Source organism: Leucopleurus acutus (genome assembly GCF_964270905.1).
Source record: "Leucopleurus acutus genome assembly, chromosome: 6".
In the NCBI taxonomy this organism is placed as follows: Eukaryota; Metazoa; Chordata; class Mammalia; order Artiodactyla; family Delphinidae; genus Leucopleurus; species Leucopleurus acutus.
This window is the reverse complement of record NC_139149.1, coordinates 36,830,779-36,844,913: the sequence shown is the minus strand read 5'-3', so window position 1 is coordinate 36,844,913 and position 14,135 is coordinate 36,830,779. Positions and strand designations below refer to the sequence as shown.

General features: G+C 39.1%; 1 protein-coding gene across 1 annotated transcript in view; it reads right to left on the bottom strand.

Moving 5' to 3' along the window:
• ACVR2A (activin A receptor type 2A) overlaps positions 1-12,148 on the bottom strand; it is an 88,748-nt gene extending 76,600 nt beyond the window's left edge. The window contains exon 1 of the mRNA XM_082841318.1: positions 11,416-12,148. Coding sequence (XP_082697444.1) covers positions 11,416-11,470 — 55 coding nt within the window. The 5' untranslated portion in view covers positions 11,471-12,148. The remainder of the gene's footprint in view (positions 1-11,415) is intronic.
• Positions 12,149-14,135: the final 1,987 nt, after the last annotated feature.

Genomic DNA, 14,135 nt, shown 5'->3' with positions numbered 1-14,135 from the left:
TGATTCTGACAGAGATAGTTAATTTAGAAAACAGTACCTGATAGTTTGTTAGGTCCTCTCAGCAGTTAAACCCTACTAATTTAATTGCTTCTATTATTTCTAGCCCTCTCAGCTAACAGGCAATCTCTATTTACATTTTAACAAACAATTAAATTAGCAATTAATTTCCTAATTCAACACCCAAACTGGTATTATGTATCTCTAAAGAACTAAAGAACAGAATATTTTAAAAGGTTACCTGGAAAGATTTACTATGCAATATTTATAGAGAATAAAAGGATGGTCATTTAGAAAGGGATTTTATTCTTCTTCTGAATGCCTACTAATCAAATTGCTTTACTATCACCATGCTCATCTTGAATAATTAATATCTTGCAACTGCCCTTACTCATTTTTTATCATTTCCTTTTAGCTTTGACTTCTCATTTCTCCCCAAACCATTTTAAAATGTACTTACAGAAGTTAATTTCAACTCTTAGCTTAAAAAAAAAAAAAAAAAATTAGCAAATTCTACTCACTAATCTTGTATGTATGAAACTCCACTACCAAGTAGCACAAAGCCTAGCAACCAGTTCTTCTTCTAGAACTACTTTAAGGTCATAATAAATAAAATGGCCTGTAATATTTACAGGGTGAAGCTACACTTCTTTACAGAAGAAGATGGCTAACCAAAGACGGGCAGTTAGGTTTACCTACTTCCAAAATGAAAGAAACTAAATGAAACCAAGTGAAAAGAGGCAGCCACTATTATATTGCTAAATTCAGTAAAGTTTAACAGTCTCTTCTGGCTTTATCTCTGTGTAATAATGCAGTTTTTCCCTAGTCAAAGATGATGCTGCTGAACTTCTGCCAATATAGTTGATTTCCCTGTGCCAAGCACCACCTCCCCCTCCCACTAACAGTAGAGGCTTGAAATCTTTCAGATAAAAATATTCAAGCTAACTACTTAACAGAGGCGATAGCCCTGAGTAAAAATAATAGCCTACAGTATTAACTATTTATCCTTTCAGCCTTTATTGTAAGACCTTGATAACCCATAAAGATATCAAATTCCTAAGAATTAAGATACAAAATATGCTGAGTTTTCTGCTTCTAAATCTTCAGCCATATCAACAATACCGTATATTACATGTTAAAACAATAAAGAGGTAACATTATTTTTTTTAAAATAGGCATTTGAAAAGAAGTAAAGCCAAAGTTTCAAAGAGAAATAGGAATGGTTAGTAAGAATATAAATTAGCAGGTGCATGGAATCTAAAGATAGGCATTTGCCACAAAAATTCAATAACCTCTGGTCTGTGTTTTCTCTCTCTTTGAGTTTTTTTTTTTTTTTTTGAGACGCTGTATTCAGTTCTCACATGCACAATAAGCTATCCATTTTTCTTAAGTAATAATAAGTAGGGGAAAAAATGGGGTAACTAGTAAAATAAGACTGGTAAGTGTAGGCAAGTTCTAGAATACAAAGCTAGAAAGGATCTGAGTCTCTGTAGCTTAGGAAGACATAACAGTCTCCTAACTGGTCTCACCTCCTCACTCCTACACACCTCCAATATATTTTCCGGATAGCTGCCAGTGATCTTAACACATAACCCAGGTCAAGCTCCTCCTTAAAGCTCTTTGCTTTCCATTGCCCTTTGGATTTTATTCTCTTTCCCAGCTTAGATCAAAAGCCCTGCAGGATCTTGTCCCTATCTATCTCTCCAGTCCCATCCTTGCACTCATTTCTTCAGGCAGCCAGCCAAATATTTACTGAGCTTCTACTCTGTGCCAGAAACCGTGCCATGACCTGGGGGTACTGTGATGAATAAGTGAGAAACTCTCACAGAATTTACGCTCTAGTAGTGGAAAGAACAGATGATAAATAGGTAGATAAATAAACTGAATAATTAGAGACTGTGATAGGTGATGTGAGGCAAATAAAGAGTTACCCTCTCAGAACCCTGTCAGAGCACATATGACAATTTGTAATTATTTTATTCATTTAACTACTTACTTTATGACTGTAAGCTCTGTGAGGGCATTATCATGTCTGTCTTGTTCACTGCTACATCCCAACCACCTAGCAGTACCCCTAGCATGTAGTTCAATATTTATTTGTTAAATAAATGAGTACTTATTTCATCCTCTTTAAGTTAGTGATGAGTAAAGTCTTCATGGTTACCAAGGTCAAAGAAGAGTCAGTAGGAAAGCAGGAATTTAAATGAGAGACTCTTAAGTTTTAATCCAAAATATTATACCACATTCAAAATATTGACCTCAAAACTCCACTGATCATGTTTACGAAGCTTGTGGCTGGTAGCTGGTACTGGTACCCCCAAACTGACTTGAGAATCTTTCAAGATTTTACATGAAAAGTTTTAAAACACTTAAGGTTTAGGTGAAATTTCTTATGAGAAATACTTTAAATTCCAACAAATACATAAAGATGAAGGTTTAATGCCAATGTTTCCTTTTAACGCATGCTAGAACAATGAGACCTTAAAGAACTCTTTGTAAAAGAACTATGATAGCTGAATGTTCTAGATGTTTCCTGGCACCTACTTGGCAGCGTTATTGATATTTTCTTTGGCTGAATCATTTAGTCAGAATGTTATTTCATATTAACTTATAAGTAATTTACGAGCAAATTTTTAAAGCCTCCCAACAACTGAATCTGTATTTTTAAATGTTTTACATATTACGTTTTTAAAGATAGGTTAAAAACTGACATGTATGTAAGATCTACTATGAACCAGCTACTGTGTTATGTGGCATATTATTTCATTTACTACATCTTGGTTTACAAATTAAAAAAATTAATCTCAGCACTTTAGAAATTTGCCAACATCTGATAACTTGCCCATGCCTCTTCCTCTTAAATAATGCCCTGGAACAAGCTTGATTTACAATATATCATAAAGATGTGAAGACCAACAGATTTTTCCCAGTAGAGGTCTCATTTCTATAAAATATAGTTAGTAATCGTAAGTAGGAAAAAAATCCTTTCTCAAAAGCTTTAGATAAGATAGGCTTATTACTATGATATGTAAAGACGATTCATTTTAAAAAGGCAAGCCCCCCCTACATGAGTCCTCCTAATAATTATCTCATTGCTTTACATTTATTTTTCTTCAGCAACATTAGAGAATATAATGATTTCCAATATGATTACAGCTACTGATAGTCAGCCAAAGAAAAAAATACTTTTATCTAGTCCAAAAGAATGGTATTGAAAAGGTTTAGGATTCAGGTCTGAATCACATATACCAACTTCAGAAAAGTTTCTAAAACTACTTTTATAAAACAGTATAATTTACTGTGAAGAAAATGCCTCACATAGATTTCAAAGAATATAATCTGAATGACCAGTATGAGCAATCACTGCAATTACTGGAATCTGACCATTATTTAAACACAAACAACACATTGAGCTACTAGAGCTTAGAATTAACTCAACCTCACAATGGAGACATATACACCGTACAGTGTATGTGTGTTAAAGAATATTATATGCTCTCACGTTTTTTATGAACTCTTATTTTCCCAAATCTATGTTTGTATTTTCATTCATGCTTATATTCTAAATTCATCTCTGTCTGTAGAATTTCTTTAGTTATGAAAGTGCTTCCTATTTTCTTCTGGCTTGTTATTTCTTTACCAATTTTATTTAGTAGTGCTACCATCCTACCTTAATCTTCAAGCTGTTTTTCTATTTTATAGTCCACATACTATAAGTATTTGGGACATCTATCAGGGTCTCCATCATCCACCCGCTTACCTCCTCTTGGTTTTAATTACTTTTCATCTGGATTTAACCCTCTCAACTGAGATTGTTCTACTTCAAGCAGTTATAAACATTTTTTCATCACAGAAATCTCTTCCTCAGATTTAGTCAAAAATTCCTCCATTTCAACTTGCCTTCCATCCACAGTCAAGTTTACTCACAAATGCTTTCTGTATTCCTCATCCCATTTTGTTCCTAATCCCTCATATTAAGATGAATATACTTAGCCTCCTGCCAAGACATTTTTTTTTTCCTATTATTGGGACCTATCTCCTCCAACAAGCCTTTCCTAAATGAAAAAATCTGAACTGTTCAAATTACAATCTAATTTTGTTTTAGCACCTTTGTGTGTCCATACGTCATCCAGCTAGTCCGAGAGAGATACTAGCTCAGTCAGGGTAGGTCCATGTTCTCCCTTGGGACCAGTTTTCCATATATTCTGCACCTAGGCACAAGTTCTCCTTTGCAGATTAAATAATGAGCATATTTTTCACTGCACATATTTTTTATTGCACATATTTACATAGGCAGCTTCCTTCTCTACTCAGAGGATTGGGTCAAAAGAATAAAGCCAGTATTTTTTAGGAGTTTAGAACCCATTAGTGGGTCACTGAATTAATTAATGGGTCATAATCAAAAATTTGTAAATGAAATAGAGTAAAAAAACAAACAAAAGTGTCCTGCACACAATAAGTTCATGAAACTTCTATTTCTGATAAATACACATACACATTTATGTATATGGTAACTGAGTCAAGACAACGAGTATTTCTTATTGTGGGTTATGGTCAAAAAAGCTGAGGGCTTCCCTGGTGGCGCAGTGGTTGAGAGTCCGCCTGCCAATGCAGGGGACACGGGTTCGTGCCCGGTCCGGGAAGATCCCACATGCCGCAGAGCGGCGGGGCTCGTGAGCCATGGCCGCTGAGCCTGCGCGTCCGGAGCCTGTGCTCCGCAACGGGAGAGGCCACAACAGTGAGAGGCCCGCGTACCGCAAAAAAAAAAAAAAAGCTGAAAGCCACTGAATTTGAAGCACTCTACGATGTCTTCTAAATCTATACAATTCAAATTATATTAAAAGATTTAGTCTAAGGAACCGAGACACGGCATTAAAAAAGGGGGCAGAACTTAAGGATACTCAAAAAACAACCAGCAAAATCACTTTTTCTTAATAAAATGTCACTATTAAACTATATCCTTAGAACTATAGAATCATAAAGCTTTTAGAGTAGGAAAAAAGTTCAGAGATCATCTAATCCAAGTTTATCGCTTTAATATACAAAAGAAACTCAGGCCCAGAAATGAAAAAATGTCACTTCATTTATTCAGTAAGCATTTGCTAAGCACGTATTGTGTACCAGGTTTTAGGAGTGGGTTTGTGGATAAAGAGAAGATGTCTTCAAAGAGCTCAGAGTCTACACTGTATATATGCAAGTAAATATTTACATTAATTACTGAAATCAAGGTCATTTATAAAGAACAGAAATCAACTAATTCAATCTGGGCTGAGTGGCAGAGAACTTTTGTTTTTAAAGAGGTGGTACTTCTCAGTCTTAAACACAAGGAGTTAGCCAGGTAAAGGAGAAAGAAATAACATGTACAAAAGTACCATACTAATATACAATAAAGGAGGACACATTCAGGAAACTGAAGGTTGAGTTTGTATATCTGGCATATAGGACTCATGCTGAGGAGGAGCCACAGCAGAATACCTAGAATTTATCTGACATTTAATCTTCAAACCACTATGTGAGGTAGGCACTATTAATATCCCCATTTTGTAGATGACAAAACTGAAGCACAAAAAGTGAAGTGATCTGCCTAAGGTTAAGTTGTGAAGCGAGGATGTAAAAGCAAGAAAGTCTAACTCCAGAGCCTATACTCTTATCCTCTATACCAAGAGGTTAGAGAAAACAGGCAGGATCTAAATGAAAAAGGACCTTGTATGCCCTTCTAAGACTTCAGATTTTATGTTAAAGGTGACTCACAGTCCATGAAAGGTTATAAGCAGGAGTGACATATTCAGACTTATTTTTTAATGAGGTCAGTCTGGCAGGTATGTGGTTGGATTGGAAGAGGAATTAGTGGCAGGGAACTTAGCTAGTCATAGCTAGAAAGATACTACAATAATTCAGGTAAGAGAAATGATAGATGAGCTGTACAGCGGCAGTGCTGGCACCAGAACCCAAGTCTACTGACCACCACAACCGCTTAAGAACCTCCCATTTTTCCCCTTAAGTCACCATACTAATAGTTTAAGAAATCCAGCCTCAGGAACAACAGCACATTCCCTTTAGGCCCCTTTATTAAACAAAGCATAACCACTAGATGTGTTGCGTATATGAAAGTGACAGAACAGTTGGAGAATGACAGAAAGTCAATTGCTATCTGCAGTTTTTTCACCTTCTTGACTTCTCCTTCTCCTTCCTCTATATACTATTCCTGGAACTTTCATGTTCAATAGTCAATTTGAAATCAATGTTCTGTCTAGACATGACTATTATAACCAACCTAACAATTAAATACACCACAGAGGAAGTCTAATGTGGTCCCAGCTGTGGCAATAAATATACTCTCTGGTCTGGTCAAATTTTGGCTTAAACAGAGGTGATGAATGAATAATAATAAGAGATAGACTTTCTGAAAGCAGCAAGAGTTAAAGAAAAACAGAATATTAAAAACGGATATGAATCAGAGCAACGTAAAGTTCAAGCCATTTGTTTCCAAGAGAGTAACACCAGTCCCAAGTGTGTGTGGTATTCCAGAAACCAACAAATGAAAGAACAGTAGAAAAGACTATCTGGTCAATTCTCAAGCATTCTAAATTCAATCCCTTTAGATTTAAACCAAGGGTGAGCCCTCCTGAGCCACCCTTGAGACTAAGGAACAAGTGGGTTCCACAAACAAGCAGCCTACAGTATAGGGAGGAAAGTACAGAAAGGACAGAGAAGATAAAGAAGAGAGGAAAGTAGAAAGGGAATCACAATGAAAGGGAATGGAAGAAATGATGTTACAGAATATGGAATAAAACTGAGGCGTGCTAGTGACCTCAATATCAAATGTTGCCAACCTTAGCTAACTTACTGAGGGGCACCATGATAGTGGCAACATTAGAGAGCATGAAAAGACACATTTAAATCACAGATTTATGAGACACCAACGATGAGAAATAAGGATAATGACAAAACTAAAAAAGCAACAAAATAGTTTTAGAGTCTAAAGAGACAATTTAAAGATTACTAAAATCTCATTTGGTTTAGTTATGCTTTTACTTCTCATGAAACAATGAGTCTGATGGACACAAAAGGTGAAAATGTCAGTTAGTACCAGAGATATGTCTGGGGAGATGTGTTATAAAGAAAGTATGAGACTTACTTGTATACTTTTCTGTGGGAGCAATTTCAGAATTTTTCCTTTCTATTGGTTAGTGCTACTTATTTTAAGTATTTCACTGTAATTCTTATCCTGGCTGGCTGGGTAACTTCCTTAAAACCAGAGTTCAAAACAAGGTAGACACTTTTTAATTATGGTCAAATTTTAACCCCAAAAAGGACAAGGGTCTGCAATAGATCACAGAATATTACTTAGCGGTATAGCCTAAATGAGTCTAATGGTAACCAAAACCCAGATAATGATTCTCAAAAAAATTATGTAATTAAGAAATTACTTTAAAAGTTTCTTAAAATTAAAGTTTGCTAGGTAAAGGAAATACTCTTAAAAAAAAAAACTCAAGGTGTAAATTCAGTTTTTCCATTCAGGTAAAATATAATAGTGAAAATATTTCTTCCATACGAAACTTACGAAATTTTCAGATACCATATTAACCTCTCTCTCTCCCTCTCCCTCCCTCCTTCTTCTCCTTCCTTCCCTCCCCCCCACCCCCCATCCACACACACCTGCTGCCAGCACATCACTCACAGTAATTTCAATAAGGATAAAAGGAAATATTCTTAAAGATGATTATTATTGCAAAGAAACTACTGAATCAAAACAAATATAATTAAACTTGATACCTTGACCAATCATTTATCATATCCATGAATATGCAGTCTTCATAAGTACTCCATTATAACAAGTGACTGGAGAAAGTTTATTCAAAACAGTCAGCAAAATATTTTTATTAAAGAATAGGATGAAATAATGTGTATACCTATAGCCTATTTTTCTAATCATTCTAATTTTACAAGCTAATGAAAACTCTCAATACAAGGTCAGCTGGAGATCATCAATACCATGTACCTGTAAAATTTAGATGATTAACTGTGTGAGGGGGAGCAGAGACCTTTTACTAACACACTAATGCTTTTTAAAATTAAGAGTTTAGAATAGGGCTTCTCAACCTGAACACTATTGACATTCTGAGCCAGATAATTCTTTGTTGTGGAAGGCTGTCCTGTGCATTATAGGATGATTAGCCAGCATCCCATCCTCTATCCACTAGATACCAGTAGCACACCCTCCCCTCCTCCCACGCAGTTGTGACAACCGAATACATCTCTAAATGGCCCCTGGGGGAGAGCTGCAGGGCTGGGGAGCAAAAGTCACCCAAGCTTGAGAACTACTGTCTTATCATAAACAGAAAAAAATGAATTGAGGGAGAGGGTGTTGTTTTGTTTTTCTTCTGGTCTTAATGTTCCAAGATATTATATTTGAATTTGATCACGGATTATATTTGAGAGATTCTGCCTTTGAAAACAAAGCATGTAATATCTATCACTTGTTAGTCAAAGTTCAGAAGAGTCCCAGAAGATTCACTGTACTGCCAATGACCCCTCAACCACACATACACACACATCCGTGCACACATACACCACAGTACTGCCTAGCTGAACTGAAGAAAATGCACAAAATTACTGTATTTGCATTTCTTATTTCATCAAATATATGGACCAGACTGTTCCAGTTCCCACAGAAACCAAGAGAATTCTCAACTTATCCAATGCAACTCAAATACAATAGCTGCATCACTCTAGATATGATAAACCTAAGTCCTAAAGCAAATATTAAACTCATCCTCACATTTTAACAAATTTGGAGGATGATACAAACTAACCATAATGCTTTAAAAACAAAACAACTAAGAAGTAGATTGTTGTTTTGAAACAGAACCTGAGGAAGGATAAGAGTAATGAAAAAATTCAAAATCAAAGGGAATGTGAAGGCATTTCAGCATGAGGGAAAAACTCAAAAATGTTTCCCCCAGAATGAGAGGAGTGAATTATACACTTAGCCATATCCCAGAGGAATAGTCTACATAATCAGTCTCCAGTATACATACCATGGGATGGAAAATGAAAAATCAAAGTCCACAAAATACTAAAAAAAACAGTAAACATCCATCCTAAACATCTGAAATAAAACTGCTCTTTACTACTGTTCTTCACCTGATTTTTAAAACAATCAAATACCCATAAACAAAAAAAAATTACAACTTCAGAAATTTTTTAATTCTCATAAAAATAGCCATTTGCATGCTTCCAGCAGGTCAGATTACATATTACACAGAAAAATCAATTCGGAAAAAAAAAAACATAAAAAATTCTTCTTTAGAGTGCATTTGATGCATAACAAAAGCCCTTCAAAAAAATCAGATACTTTAATAAAAATCTTCATGTATAAATATTGATGAAAGTCTTTAAGATTTATTTCAATTATCTTCAACAGAATTATATTTTAGTTGAACTAGGATTGTTTATTTTTTTAAAAAAACGATGCAACGATACTTAGTTTAATGTAAGTGCAATATCTATGTGCTCTCCAGCAACAAAATTACTTTATTTCAAAATTTTAGCTATTAACCTCCTGACTCAGTGAAAATAATCCTACAAGAAACTAATGCTCAATTCTTTTTATTCCCAAGTCAAGCAGAGGAAGCTGTAAGATTTGTAGCGACAGCCTTCTTTTCCAGAAGTAATACCTTGAGACTGCTCAAGAATAGCCTCCTTCACCAATTAGTGTGACTCAGGTGGGTCTGGGAGGGAATAATGTCCACAATTCTTTGGTCAGTGGCCATGATGCCCCTCCTCCTCAAGGGCAGAAGATCAGAAAAAGGGATGAGAACAAGAGGAGTTCACCAACCAGAACATATAGGGCCAGAGGAGGAAGAGTACTACAGGAAAAATTAAAACTACATGGTTAAGTTATGTCACAAAAGCAAGAGGTTTAATGTTATCCAGTATTCATTCATTTCAGAGACACCATTGTTTATCTTCCTCCCCAAACCGTGCACAAAAAGAACTGTCAGCCTGCCTTAAGCATGTTCTTTCTTCCATTTAAACAGACATGATTCTGTTGGTTAATCTCTGGCAATGATCGCCATTTCACAACACATTCAGCCCACCCGGAACTGATCAATACCACTACAGACATAAGACTAGACTTTATCCATTTATTAACCACAAGGAAATGTACCATTCAGCAAAATTCTATACATTACAAAAGATTCTATTAAAAAGGGGGGCAGGGAGGATGGGTGGACACGGACACACACACACACACAAATACACACACCACAGAGGTACACAAAGAAAAGACTACCACCCTCTAATTTCCCTGTGGCAAACGAGATAAAGACATGGCCACAAACCTGTCAATTCGTTGTCCCCCTATAATTCTATCTCACAACCTAGTAACTGAATATTGAATTTTATGATAAATAGATACACTGCCACTTTAAAATTGTTTCTTCTATCAAACTAACTCTCCTCTTAGGTACATTTGCACACCTCTGAGCTAGATGCTGTATTCATTTACAGAATTTCAAATACAAAAGACTAGTTTTCCAACCACTGGTTGCAACCACAGAACGTTCTCACAAAATCAAAATTTCAAATATAAATGGGCCAGATTATTCTTCCAACCCTGGAAGACTACAGTGTATTTGACAGTGTGAACAATTTCAAATGGGCTGTTCTAAACCGAAAACAATGCTTCAATACAACGCGTTTAAAATAAGTATTCCGTAGGTAAGCAAAATCTCTGCCAGAAAAGAGCACATAAATGGTGGTTGAAAGCCAGCACATTACCAACACACAGCGGCATACCTCTTCTGCACTGGGTTATTGCTAATACTCCAACAACAACAACTACAACTATTTTTAACACTGCTGGACACTGAAGTTGAAGAAAACGTGAGGGGAGACCCAGATGAAATTGCTGATATAATGCATTGTTTCTCACGGTCAAAATTAAGTAGCAGCTGACTTTGATCTCTGTTGTGATAGTCACTGAAGCACTAATTAAAAGACGTTAAAACAACAACAACAAAAAAAAACACCCTTATTTTGGAGGATGCCACACTAAAGGACATTTTGGAATACGCCTTTCGGGTCTCAAACCTTTGCATAAATTGTCACTTGTGGTATTTGCGGCTTAATTGCAACCCAACCAGCGCTGTCATCCAGTGTTACGGCCACAAACCATGACTTTCTCACTTCCACAACAACAGAGCAGTCACTCTTACCAACCTAACTCAAAACGAGGAAAATTCATGGAGATTTCCATATCATAATCAGCCCTGGGGGGCGGCCGCCGAGGGGCTCGGGGTGGGGGGAAACCTCCCCAGGCTCCGCTGAAGCTCGTCGACCCGACAACAACCGCAGCCGCCAGCAGCGGCAGCGGCAGCAGCCCCGCCGCGCCGCGCTCCATGCACCTACCTGAAGAACAAGAGATAAGAAAGACGGCAAACGCCAACTTTGCAGCAGCTCCCATTTTCCCGAGGCGCCGGGGAAGCCGTAGGAAGTTCTCGCTAGATATCCAGTTCCCTGGGTCTTCCTCGGAAACAAACCTCCTGGTGTAAAATCAACCGTCATAAAACATATTCGGAAGCCCCGACCAAAAAAGCGTTCACGGGGTCAAAAAAAGAGGGAAAAAAATGAAAAATAAAAACAGCGAGCACAACAATTAAAAAAAAAATGCACCACGGGGGAAAAACCGCCACACACAAGCACAACACACAAAACCAAACAACGAAAAGCCAACAACAACAAAAGCGGGTTTAAATCACTGTCAAAATCACTGTCAGCTCCGCTCGCCTCTCGGGTCTCTCGGAACAAAACGCCAGGCTGAGGCGACGAAGAGGCGGCGGCTGCGGCGTCCGCTGCCGCCCGGACAGTCCGGGAACCGAGCTGGGTCCGACGTCCGGACCGACCTTCAGCCCGGACACCCAAAGTCCCCCGGACCACTGGCGGTTGAGCTCGCGGCGGTGGCGGCCGAGGCGGCGGCGGCGGCGCGGGGAAGGAGAGGCGAGCGGCGGCGGCAGCGCAGGCGGCGGCCAAGTTCTGGTCCAGGCTCTGGCTCCGGCTCCAGGCTCCGGGCTCGGCCGCGTTTTCGGTTCCCTGGCCTCCGTCGGCCCCGCCCCCTAAACTTCCGGTTCCGGCCCGAAGCTGGAAGCCAGGCACCGCGGAGGAACGCTCCGCAGCGGCGGCGGCTGCGGCGGTGGCAGCGGCGGCCGGGCGCAGCGCGCGTGCCGGGCCGGGAGCGCGAGGAGATTGTCGGGGAAGCAAGGCGGGAGCGGGGGAGGGGTGAGAGAGCGAGGGCGGGGCCGGCAGGAGGGCGAGGAGGCGGGGCGGGCGGAGGCTCGATACCGCGAGGCCTGCTTGGCCTGCTGGGCGGTGGGGCTCCAGTAGGTGGCAAGTAAATGCTGTTGGGGTCTCGAGTGCCTGGTTTCCTAACCGTGCTCTACTGGCCTCTCTGCGGAGCGCACGCCCGAATGGTCACGGGGAGCCCAAGAGGAACAGGACCCCGGGGCGGGGCGGGTGACTGGTGACTCCTCCGGCGGGGGGCGTCTGCGGCGCCCTGTCTTTCCTCTGGGGGGACGCCTCGTCCGCTCTGAAATCCCGGGCGCCGGGAAGCCGGGGGTGGGGAGTCGGTCCTCCGCGCCTGCCGAGCTGCAGGAGCTGGTGTTTGTACCCCCAGTCCTAGCGGTGTGTCCCACCCCTGTGGCTTCTGCTTTAAGCGTTTTGTCTTTCGGCTAAAAGAGAAAAGAAAGGGGGAAAAATAACCCGCGGAGGATGGGCTGTCCACCCGTGCAGGATTTCCACAGCAATTATCATGATGTGCAATATGAATCCATTCCCACCTTCCCTTTTGTACACAAAGCATTGTGTTGAGAATTGTTCTGCATGTAATAGGTTCTCAAATATTTAAAACGCGCTTAAGAGGAAACCTGCAGATTTCGATCGACATATCTGATGATCAGACAAGTGTTTACTTTTTCAAATTTTAGTTCTTTTAGGGCTAATTTTTACCCCTTAATCCAAGTTGATTGCTTAAAAGATGCTGCTAGGCATGGAATGGGATCCAAAATGTAAAAGTAGGATCTCTGCTCACAGTATTTGCTGTACTCGAGTTGACTACAGAATACAAACTGAAGAGAGTATTAAAGGTACTAGCTTTGTTATTTACCACACTTTAGCGAGCTCCGTGAAGATGGGGGTCTTACGTCTTCTTCCCCGTTTTATGCCAGCCCTAAGAGTGTCTAGCCTGATATGATAGGTGCTTAATAAATAACTGTATAAGTGACTAGGGGATTACTGCCTGTTTCTTAAATACAATATTCTCACATGTAATCTACAAGTTTTGGGGTTTTATTAATAAAAAATAAAACATCTGGACTATATGGCTAATTCATGTTTTGCTTATGGTTTACTGATTCCCACATTTTCCCACAAAGCCAAGCCTTCTCCCTTGTACTTATAGTGTCTTATTTTTCTCTTCCTGTAAATTACTGTGTATTTCTATTAAGTTCATCCTGTAATTATCTGGCCATTTCTACAGCTTGTCAAGGTTATTAGTAATCATTGTGGCTCTTTAAGCTCTCTCCAAGATTTCCAGTTCCCAAGTCGTGGTGCTCAGAATTTGAATGATACTGTGCAACAGTTAAGTCCCTAGTTGGTCTTCGAGGTGTCTAAATGTAATCTCATATTATGTAGTTCTCTGGACTTTATGAGCTGGTCAAGGAATAAATATAAATCTTCCGTTCCCTAACATTTCTGGAGTAGAAGAGTGTATTTTATTTAGTTCATTCAGGAATTTGATGTTAGTTATGCCCTGAATCAGGCCCCACTGTTGTCTTATCTCTGCATCGCTTCAATCTTTCTTGAATTGTGAAACCAGAGCAAGTGGAATAACTGGAATAACCAGCAATAGGACTAAAACTTGAAAATATATTCCTTATCTTACCACCCAAATTTCCAGTATAAGAACGGAAGAGAAGATGAAAAATATTTTTCTGTAATATGAAAGAGGAGCAACAAGTCAAAGTCTTCACTAGACTATTCTCTAATAGTTAAAATAACTCCATGGTAAAAGTTATTAACATCCAGTAACAGTAACTATCCATTTTGTTCCTGAATCTGTGTTCACTCCCGCCCTC